Source organism: Dermatophagoides farinae, chromosome 1 (assembly GCF_024713945.1).
Source record: "Dermatophagoides farinae isolate YC_2012a chromosome 1, ASM2471394v1, whole genome shotgun sequence".
Taxonomy (NCBI): Eukaryota; Metazoa; Arthropoda; class Arachnida; order Sarcoptiformes; family Pyroglyphidae; genus Dermatophagoides; species Dermatophagoides farinae.
In genome coordinates this window covers 6,033,228-6,045,244 of record NC_134677.1, presented here as the reverse complement: position 1 = coordinate 6,045,244, position 12,017 = coordinate 6,033,228, and the positions used below count along the sequence as shown (strand labels likewise).

General features: G+C 29.1%; 1 protein-coding gene across 8 annotated transcripts; it reads left to right on the top strand.

The window, feature by feature from the left end:
- The first annotated feature begins 1,485 nt into the window (after window positions 1-1,485).
- LOC124492258 (Y+L amino acid transporter 2) lies at window positions 1,486-11,882 on the top strand. Of its 8 annotated transcripts, none has more exons than XM_047055100.2 (12): window positions 1,496-2,163; window positions 3,019-3,537; window positions 3,619-3,973; window positions 4,064-4,172; window positions 4,323-4,451; window positions 9,020-9,145; window positions 9,228-9,333; window positions 9,394-9,438; window positions 9,509-9,632; window positions 9,724-9,827; window positions 9,888-10,312; window positions 10,381-11,882. In XM_047055100.2, exons 3-12 carry the CDS (start codon window positions 3,662-3,664, stop codon window positions 10,446-10,448), a joined length of 1,548 nt encoding a protein of 515 aa, XP_046911056.1. In that variant the 5' UTR covers window positions 1,496-2,163; window positions 3,019-3,537; window positions 3,619-3,661; the 3' UTR covers window positions 10,449-11,882. The 8 variants fall into 8 exon arrangements, with proteins under 8 accessions (XP_075592195.1, XP_046911056.1, XP_075592182.1 ...); XM_075736067.1 differs by having other exon boundaries at window positions 1,496-2,759; XM_075736076.1 differs by having other exon boundaries at window positions 1,518-2,136.
- Window positions 11,883-12,017: the final 135 nt, after the last annotated feature.

The window sequence follows — 12,017 nt, the reverse complement described above, 5'->3', positions numbered from 1 at the left end:
TTTGAATTTATTATTATGATGATGATAATAATTGAAATAATTATTATCGAATGGAAATCAAATACAAGTAAATGGCTGACAAATTGATTGAATTTCTCAAGTGTGAAGATTATTTTCAATCATTCTAAATTCATCATGACCGAAACTTTTTTTTGTTCGAAAAGCCACGATAAATTATTTTAACAACCACATCGCAGATCGTCCATTTCCATATGACCAAACCATTCTTACTATTGAATGATATTGTCAAATCGAATCAATTACAATCAATTTACAAGTGTTGAACAACAATACAATATATTAATGTCCAAATTTGGATCATATGAACATTTCATTAATGGCTACTGTGTGTGTGTGTATGTGTGCGTGCGTATGTGTTTGTGTTCTGGTTGAATACACACTTGAACATAAATATCCTAAATTTCAATCATAATTGTGTTGGCCACAAGAATTGTCAAAATTAATTGTCCAATTTTTTTTTCTATCTATAGATATGGTTCGATGCACGATGTTATTTTGTTTCACAAAGATGATAAGTGAGATATAGAAAATCAATATGAACTAAATTAAATTTTGGACAATATATAGTGTTTTTATAATACGAATATTTAATGAAAATATGCCCGAATTATATCCATATTGATGTTTTATAAGGGCGTGACAATAATTGTGTTAAGAAACCGAATAAATACTGGATTGGGCTAATGATTTAAAAAAAACGAGACGATAAATATAAATTGTTTCTGGTTTTTTTTGTAGATCAAATTTTAAATTGATTAATAAACGATATCTCTTTTTTACAAAAAAAAATTGCGCAAGCGTCCTAAATTCATTGATCTAGTTTTTTTTTGGTTTTCCTAAAATCACAAGATCATTATCTCATCGATGTATACGAATGTCATCATTCATTTATATTTATATAGTTACGATAACGTGGCTATATTTTCATTCGAATACCGGTCAGTAAGCAAAACAAAAACGAAGTGAAAAAAAAACCTAAAAACCATTAGATTCGACTCAAACCAAAATCTTTGATCATGATTCAAAAATGTAAGCGAATAAATTGGTGAAGCCCAACTGAGCGAAAGAAAAAAAATGAAAAATATTCAGTCATGCTGCGCGCTATGTCCATTAGCTATAGTATATAATAACCATGTTATAATTATACCATCACCATCTTTTTCTCATCCATTTTCATTTAGTTATCATGGATATAATAGACATTATTCGTCATTCAATTCAATAGACAAATTATAAAATCCCGCCATAGTGGTACAACGTGTTTCTACTAATTTAATGTATTCATGTATGGTATGCTGTAGCTCGTGAAATCATCTCTCTAACCAATATAAAATTCAACTACCCAAAAAACTACCACCATCATCATCATCGTCAACGTAATCATATATCGAAGTTACAGACATACAGGCTTCGATACAAGTTTCGTTGTTCGGTACGTATAAAATATGATCGTTGTTACATTAAAAAACATATACACACATACTCAAAACATCATCATCATTGTCGGATATATGATCCTCGACATCTTTTTTTGAAAGAAGAAAAAAGAGAGAGAGAGAAGAGAGAAAAGTTACATGCGTGATTCTAGCTTACTTGGTTAGTTTCTTTTGCTTTTTTTCGTTGGTTTCGGCATTCGATCCGTTCAGTGTTGAACCACTTGCCAAATGTGTATAATAAAATGCTACAACACCACATGATTATATTTCAAAATCAAATTTTTTGCTATCCGTTCTTCGAATGAATGTCGCCGTCGATGCAACAATATATATAACATATATGTAAAAAAAAAGTTTAGACAGCACCGAATCATCATCATCATCATCGTCGTCGTAATGACAATTATAACCACCATCAAGAAATGAAAAACTGAACCGAATCGTGACCATCGTGGCATATACGGTATTTCGGCCTGTTTATCCCTCCGTTTTTTTTCCTACTTGTTCTTCTTCTTCTTCTTCTGCTGTCTTTGAAAAGAATATAACACGCAGGCCATATTAAGCTTACCAAAACATTTATATATAATACACACATCGACATTAAATACAACCACGAGTCTGATCTCAACCATTGCTGCTGCTGCTGCTGCTGTTGTTTGGGGTATATCCGATAACTAGAGCAAGTGAATCCATGAATCGTTTTCTTGTATGTATTGTGTATGCGTTTGTAATTTTTTTTCTATGATGATGTTCTATGAAAACAACTGAATGAAGTGAAGAAAAAAAAAATTAAATGAAAAAATGAACATAACACGCACACACACACACATACGCTCACATTTCATGTGTGTTTGTTATTGAAAGTTCAAAGTAGCATGTGAATGAATTCAGAATTGAATATATAAAAAAAAAGTTCATCCGCATTTTTTTGTTTCGTTCTTGTTCGTCCGTCGATTATTTCATTTCGGATATATCTATTCTATATAAATATAAATATAAATATATGCCAGTGTTTGTGTTTGCTTATACCATGTTCTATATATATCTAAAAAAAACAATTTGATGATGATAATAATAATAAACTAGCTGCATCAAGACAATCGATATATTTCATCAGACATTTAAAACGACCAATATAATAACAAAGAATAACGACGACTATGATCAGAAAATACAGAATTTTTTTTCCTTTGTTATTATGGTTTTGTTTTTTTTTGAAATATAAAAATATATCCTTAGTGGATCAAATTTTTTATTTTTCATTCTTTTTTTTGGTCATTTGTATTTGTGAATGTTAGTATTGTATGTGTCCTGTTTTTGTTTCACATATGGTTTGAAATAATTCATACCAAACACATTTGTTTATGTAATTAGAATCTTTCAATTCAAAACATTTAACCATTCATTGAAAGTGTCACAAAAAACCACGTGGTGATTTCATTCATTAATTTCAAATTTCATTTTTTTTTGCTTTGTTTTTTTTGTTTCTCCTACTATCTCTACCTACAATGTTGCCGCCTTTATTTGTCAAACATTTGTATATTTTTGGATATGACAACAGTGAATGACGAAACATTATTTTCACATTCCGTTTCCACCCACCTTTATATGTTTTACATATAAATATAGAAATTTTATATCGTATAACAGAAAAACGATCTGATGTGATTTTTTTGTTCGCTCTCATTTGCCATTATATAATCATTCGAACTCGAATGTTTATCATTGGTACGATTTTTTCTTCTTCTTTTCCATTGATAATGATGATTTAATCAATGTCATTTGAATTCGACCGATTTGATTTGAAAGATTTTTCTTCATTATTTCAAATTATTATCTCTACTATACAAGTGTGGTGTGCGCAATTATCATCATCATCATAGACGTCATTTGAATTCAAGTTAAAGCCAACACATATACAAACTAAAATTCATTCATTTGGAAGCCGGCTCCGGTTGTCACATTTTCTCACTCTCAAACCATTAAAAATCATCACCATCAATCGTGAATCAATCATCATCATCATCATCATCATATTGTCATTCAATAGCTTTTCGATCATTTGGATATAATATTTCATGTAAATACCATTTAACATCTATTGATTTATTCATTTGTTTTTACACAAACAGAAAAAATTTGCTATTTTTCAATTAAATAGTTATAAATTTTCTATTACAACATTGAAAAATAAACAAAGAAAAATGGCAGACAATTATTCAATAGTGCCACAACAGAATCGTGATGTTGAAATGACAACACCAGTTAATAATAAATCACCATCAAATGATGAATCGGATGGTCAAGCTACTACAGCAGCACCGACGGCAGCAAATGATGATGTTATTTGTTTAAAACCTAAAATGAATCTATTGAATGGTATTACTGTCATCGTTGGTAGTATCATTGGTTCTGGTATATTTGTATCACCAAAAGGTGTATTAGAAAACACCGGAAGTGTTGGTTTATCATTGGTTGTCTGGATTATTAGTGGTTTATTTTCCACAATTGGTGCAGTAAGTTTTTTTTTTGCAAAATTATTATCTAATATTTTGGATAAAAATTAAAATTTCAAATTTCTTTTTCTTTTTCACACACACACACAGTATTGTTATGCTGAATTAGGATGTATGATTACAAAAACTGGCGCCGATTATGCCTACATCATGGAATCATTTGGGCCATTCGTTGCATTTCTTCGTCTTTGGATTGAATGTATGTGTGTGTGTGTTTGTGTGTTTATAAAAAAAAAATTGTCTAATCATTTAAATTGTTAATTTTTTTTTCCATAAAACAAAAAAAAATTAATTTATCATCGTCTTTTTTTTAATTTATAAACCGTCCACGTCATTGTCTTTTAAATAGGCATGATTGTTAGACCTTGTTCACAGGCAATTGTTGCATTGACATTTTCATTCTATGTTTTACGTCCAATATTTCCTGATTGCGATCCACCCGCCGATGCTGTCCGTTATTTGGCCTGTATTTGTATTGGTAAGTGAAAATTTTTTGTTTGTTTGTTTCAACAAATATATTTTTGATTTTTCATTTGAGAAAAAAAAAATTTTTGAAAACGCCCTCATCATTTTAATGGTTGTAATACATGATTTGATATATTCATATTTTTTTCTGGTTATTATTCACGTGTAATAGAGGACATTATTATTATTTCTACTACTAAGCAATAATATGATGATGTTTGATGTCCGATAAATTTGTTGTCATTTGATAATCATGTCATTTTCCGGTGTTCTGTTTTTTTTCTTGATATTTCATTTTTTTTGTGTGTATGTGTGTGTGTGTGTCTATGCATCCATAGATATATCCATATATGTAATGGAGACAAAATATACACACACTCATCATATACCCGAAAATAGACAAATAGTAACCAGACATGGCGATGAGAAATCGATTCGAAAAGTAAGCAAGATATATACATACACACACACACACAAATACAGCGATTGTTGAAAAGCTGAGAAAGCAGTATAGTAGTATATTAGTTTAGAGATGATTTTTATCAAGGAAACAAAAAAAAAAATTTGGCGCCATAATAAAATATTTTGAAAAAAAAATTTCCGATTAATCTATGTGCAACTTTTTTTTTGTTTTTTATCTTGTTTCACATTCCGCATCATCATCATCATCTTAATAATGTTTCATTATTAGTCTCCTATATGAGAAACACCGGATGTACAAACACACACACACATATAAATCATCGATGTCGCATCAACCGTTTGATTTTTTTTTTCATTTCATTTGTTGCCTTTATAATAAATTAAACTAAAGTGAATTTGTTAAAATTGGTTTATGGATAGAAAAAAAAAAATTTCGCTTACATCATTCCATCTTGTTTGTATGTGTTTTTGTTGTTGTTGTATATATTTTACTAATCTACTAAATTGTTGAATAATGAAATTGTATATTCAAACCATTATTTAGTTTATAAAAACTTAATTTCATACTGATTTTTTTTTGTTTGTTTGTTATTGTTGTTGATGATGATGATCTCATCATTGGCGCCTTCATTTTTTTTTATTTCGTTTTAGAATGTATGAATGAATCACATGAATGGCTGATGTAATCAACGATGCGAATGTCTATATGTGTGTTCGTGTGTGTGTGTGTACTAGTCACAAGATTGTTGCATCAATTATTTCATTGTGTCTAGGAAAGAAAAAATTGTTTATTTGCTTCTCCACCCTGGCGACATTTTTCGTTTTTTTTTTGGTTTCGTTTGGGTTGTTTGTTGTCTTGTTGTTTATCAAGTTTATTATTTTTTTCCCATTTAGGATTCTAGTCTATTTGTATATAAATATTCATTTATGACAAATGACTAGGAATAAGTGAGTATGTGTGAGAGAGAAATGAAAAAGTTGAATGAATTTCTCTCTTTTTTTTGTATTCAATTCATTGATGATGGTGATAATATTATGTGTCTTTAGAAAAGAATAAATTGTACTCATCAACCATAGTCATTCATTCATTCATTCATTGATGATTTTCAAATAATGAAATGAAATTTGTTTTTCTATTTGGCATTTGAAAAAAAAACATTAATCCTCTGTTATACGGATGAATGCAAATGAATTTTTGACCTATGTCATGGGTGCATACATTGTTGTTTCTATTTTTTTTTCTTTGCCCTCTTTTGATGAAATGTCAGGTCGTTGATTCTTTGATGATGAATGATGGTTAATGAATGGTGTGTTCCAATGATGATGATGATGATGATTTATGATTTTTATTCCTATTCGTGCAAGTGAAAATAATAACAAAAAATAAGATCGAAAAAAAACAAGTATCAAATGGATGGGCGTAACAATGAAATTTTTTTTTTAAATTTCCATTCATTATCATCCAAACCTCCAGACACACATGGGAACTGGTTTAAATATTGACAATTTTAACATTTTTTTTTTTGATACTTTTTTTCGAATCAATATGGCATTGAATCTAATATGGAAAGTTATTTTTTTTCAATTTATATACATGAAATACCATTTAAAAAATGATCAGGTTTGTACTCATGATGATGATGGAAATGATATCATCAGGTTTTTCTTCTACCTTGAGATAATAATCAACGATGATGACGATGCTAGAATCACTGTCTAATATCTGCGTGTATGTGTGTGTGTTATAGAAATTTAAAAAAAAATCGAAATTCTTTTTTTCAAGGCTAATTTTCACCAGTTAATGTTATAATATACAGATTTAAATGGAAAAAAATCCATATCAAATCTTCATATAATATTATACGACAGTGACATCGTTAAATTCCTATCTAATAGTTTGTCGACGATAAACTGAAAACAGAAAAAAAAGAATAATTTTTTCGATGACATTAATGAAATAATGATCATCATGATGAATGATGATTTATCATTAACCTAAATTAAACATATAATGAAAGAGAGAGAGAGAGAGAATGAGAATAAAAAACGTATGGAAAAAATCCTGTTATTACACATTTATATTTTATTCGATAATTGAATAGATGGTAAAAGAAAAAAGATGAAGAAAATTTTCCAAAAAAAAAAAAAAAAATATTACACGACAAACAGATTTGTCACCGTCGTTGTCGTTGTCGGCAACTACATACAAAATTTTAATCTTCATCATCATCATCATTATCATCATTATTATTATTAAAGAGAGGTTTTTTACCATATATAAAAATCGTGCTTAGCGCTTCTGATTCCAAAACAACAACAACAACAACAATCCATAATATAGAATGATTATATGATCATACAATGATGTTGTTTGCATGTATATTCATGTATAGTACAAAAAATTTATGTTCATCCATGTTCATGGGATAAAATATTTTATTTTTTTTCCTACATTTCACGCCGTTCTTTATTCTCTTTTATGTATTTCTTTCTGTTTCTTAGTCGCTCTCTTTGTCGCATTCGATATCACACACTCACACACACACACATACACAAATCACAATGAATGAATGTCATTATATAATAAGCCAGTATAATCAGGTGGTTGTTGGTTGGTTGGTTGGCGAATAGTTTGTTAGGTTGACAACAAACTAAATCAACTGAAACCAACCAAGATGGCCAGACCAACCACAACTTTATGATTATTATATTCAGAAATGAAGAACAAGAAGAAAAAATCTTGATTTTCTTTGTTTCTAAAAAGAACACCCCTCCCAGACCACCCCATCATAATCATCATTTGCCAATGAACTGCTAGCCGATTTGAAAGCAATTGGATATTATTTTGTTTTTTTTTTTGTTTCTTTCCTCTTCTACTTGGCACTGTACTTTGGCATTTTGTCTTTTGATTTTGTGTGAATGAATGAGTAAAAGCGGGAATGGGGATAGGGATGAGGATGATGATGAATATCATGATGTGAAAAGCACATTTTTCTCACAAAACCTATCAGTGAACAAAATGCAAAAATTTTGTTGAGGCATGTATATCATTGTCGTAGTTTGTCACATTGTGGATAAATCTTTATCCGAATGATGCCAAAGCTCCACAATCATCCTGTCACCGGTACTGATTATATAACAAAGTGATGCTCTGTTTAGTCAAGGGTCTCTATATTTGGCTAAATTTTACTTCGAAACAAAAAAAAAACATTTTTGTCATCATTCCAAATTCTTCAACATTCGTATTATTTCCACTGATTAAATCTATTCAATCTAGATCTTTCGTCAGATAGAAAATTATTTTGAATATTTTTTTTATAAAATCAGTGAACATTTTACATTTCATATCTTGTTTTGTGATATTTTTTGTTTTATGACTAAATAATGTCAATTAGATAGAATCAATTAAACGTGTGTTCACTTGAATTATCCTCTTGGTTTCCAAGTGAAATAAAATCCAAAACATCATTAATTGTTGCTGTGTATGTGTGTGAGCAGGTGTTGATTGAAAACAAATTATCATTTCAATTCGTTGGAATTTCAACAACAAATTTTTCGTTCGACAGAATGGATAAATCAACTAAGAATGATAAACAACAAAAAAGCAACAATGTTAATGATGATGCTATATGTTTGAAACCTAAAATGGGCCTTATGAATGGAATCAATGTAATCATTGGCTGTATGATTGGTTCAGGAATATTTATTTCACCTAAAGGTGTACTTTCCGGTACCGGTAGTGTTAATATGGCCATTATTGTTTGGCTTAGTAGTGGAATATTCTCTTTAATTGGTTCTTATTGTTATGCTGAATTGGGTACGATGATAACTAAAACTGGTGCCGATTATACATATATAATGGAATGTTTTGGACCATTTATTGCTTTCCTAAGATTATGGATCGAATGTATGATTGTAAGACCATGTAATACGGCCATTATTGCATTGGCATTTTCATTCTATACATTACGTCCATTCTATCCGGATTGTGATCCACCCGGTTTTGCAATCAGACTATTGGCTATAGTTTGTATATGTATGGATTTATCAATTTAGACAATTATTATTCAACATAACAAATATTTTTTTTAGCATATGAAGACATAAATAATAAATTTTCATTTCCGTTGATTTTTTTTCCTGTACACGAATATATAGGTCTGCTTACATTTGTAAATTGTTGGGATGTTAAATGGTCGACAAGAGTACAGGATTTTTTCACATATGGAAAATTATTGGCCCTTTGTACCATCATTATTACTGGCATCGTTCAATTATTCAAAGGTTTGTTTGTTTGTTCGATTATGATTTATGTGATTAACTAAATCGATTAATCATCAATTCATTCATCATTTTTATACAACAGGAAACGTTGAATATTTTACATTTAAACAAGATCCTTTAGTTGAAAATGTGGATATATCCACAATAGCATTATCATTTTATTCCGGCTTGTTTGCTTACAATGGATGGTATGTACCTTTTTTATAATTCCAATATTCATTTCATTTTCATATTCTTTTTTTTCACAGGAATTATTTGAATTTTGTCATTGAAGAATTAAAAGATCCTCATAAGTATGAAAATATATTGGAAATCGAATGTATTTTTTTTCTGTAATTCGCAATTTTCATTTTTTTAAATCAGAAATCTTCCCCTCGCCATCTTCATATCATGTTCGCTTGTCACAATTGTTTACACAATGACCATCATTGCTTTTCATTCAACATTGAGCGTTGCCGATGTTTTATCTGCTGAAGCTGTCGCAGTTGTAAGCTATTTTTACATTATTATCATTATCATCATTTTTTCGCTGATATTGTTGTTTATAATGTGCTCATGTTTTTAATTTCTTTGATAAGACATTTGCCGAACGTTTATATGGATGGATGGCTTGGATTGTTCCGGTCTTTGTCGCCATGTCTACATTTGGAGGTGTGAATGGCATTTTGTTTACTTCATCGAGGTCAGTACATATTTTGTATTTTTTTTTTGTATAATCATTTTCAACTTGTTTCTATTATAGATTATTTTTCGCCGGTGCAGAACAAAAACAAATGCCTGAAATATTGGCCATGATTCAAGTGAATCATTTGACCCCGACACCAGCTGTCATTGGCATGTGTTTATTGTCATTGATTTATTTAGCATCAAAAGATATCTATGCATTGATCAATTATGTTGGTTTTGCAACATGGTTAGCCATCGGTCTTGGTGTAGCTTGTCTTCCATATCTTCGATGGAAAAGACCGGATTTACATCGTCCAATTCGTGTCAATTTAATTTGGCCAACAATCTATATATTGGCCTCAATATTCATAACCATTGTACCGATGATTGCTGATCCAAAAGGAACTCTTACTGGAGCTCTAATCATTTTGACTGGCGTTCCAGTATACGTTATATTCATTGCTTGGAAAAATAAACCACGATTCTTACAGGCAATTTTCGGTAAATTTTCTCTTGTTATTATCTACTGATTATTTTTCTAATTATCAAATTTTTTTTCAATTCTATAGATAATTCAACCCTATTCCTTCAAAAATTACTTGTTGTTGTACCATCAGAAAAGCAAGCTAAACTTTGATTCAATTTTCGAATTAATTTCATCAAATCAATTTGTTCATCCTTGTTGTTCAATACCCTATACAATATCGTTTTCTGATCATTCACAAGGTTACAACATACAAACATTTTGTTGGCTTCATTTGAATGCTCTCGAGTTTTCAGTTTATTGAATTAATTTAAGAAAATTTTTTTTCAGAGCATACGAAATCTATTCAATATTCAGATCATTTTCACACATACACACACACACACAAACAATTTTTTTTCGTTTTTAAATTTTTTTGCCTTTTTTTATTAATTTTTAATTTGAGATAATGTAAATCATTTGCTTGCATTGAATGGCATTCATTGTTTACTTTATTATTCTGGTGTTTTTTCAAGATGAAATTTGTTTCTATTCTCTCTTTCTCTCTCTTTTATCATCTATTCCATCTTATCGTTTGTTTTTTTTTAATTTTAAATCATTCGAAGATTTTATATTTTTTACGTACGGTTTTTTTTTATCTCTTGAGCTCTCCCACATCCGGTTCCATCCGTTTACATTTATTTGGTTATAGATACTTTATTCATTTATGTTTATCTGATGACAAAACAAACAAACAAAATTATTATTTTTTTTCATTTAATTCAATTAATATATTGTAATGATGATTTTTTTTTATTAATTTTAATTAATTGATTATGGAAACATAAACAAACAAACAAACAATTTACATTCAATTACACATCTTTAAAAAACACGTACATACATATTGATTTAGATTTTGTAGGAAAATTATGCATTTAATACCATTGAATTGAATTTTGTCAATTTATTTTATTTTTTCGTTTTTTTTCATATTGTATATCATTTCGTCATAATATATTCCTGGATATTTTTTCCGTTTTTTTTTTTTGGATAATTTTTTTTTTATTTTGCTCTAATCATTATTACTACATCGAAAAAAACGGACAATTTTCGCCCTATTTTTCTGGATTTTTTTCTTCATCTTTCGATCAATTGATACATGTTGTTTTTGTTTTTCTATGTATACACACAGACCTTAAAAAAAATTCTTGACAAGATTTTTTTTCCCCACTTTTTAATTCTTTAATCCGATCAACTGTGTGTGCGTGTGTGTGTGTATGTGGTAGCTATTGTAATGTTGAATGTATCAACAAACAACAAAAAACAAACACAAAATGAAAGCAAAAAACAAACTAATTAATATTACATTAATACTTTAATTACATTAAATCAGCCCGGTTTTCTTTTTTTTTTTTGCTCATTTTTATTCATTTTTCTCAAATTTTTGAGTATTCAATGATTCATCTCTATGATGATGACCATTATATTATTATATTATATATAAAACAGAAAAAATTGAAAGAATTGTGATTACAGAACCCACATATTACTATGAAGCAGAATTGAAAAAAAAACTGAAAATAAATGAATGAATGAATGAATAAACCCTTCGAATAATTGTCCCTTTTTTCAGTTGTGTTTCATTCACATTTGGTCAATGACCTACACTTATCCTAAAGGAAAAATATAACGATCTCATATAAAAAAGGTATGACCATTGCATAAACTATACTATAACGA

Bases quoted from the DNA above. Each gene is read 5' to 3' on its own strand.
- LOC124492258 (XM_075736056.1), top strand. The intron at 9,633-9,723 runs GTAAGCTATTTT...TTCTTTGATAAG, and splicing joins CTGCTGAAGCTGTCGCAGTT to ACATTTGCCGAACGTTTATA. The intron at 10,313-10,380 runs GTAAATTTTCTC...TCAATTCTATAG, and splicing joins ATTCTTACAGGCAATTTTCG to ATAATTCAACCCTATTCCTT.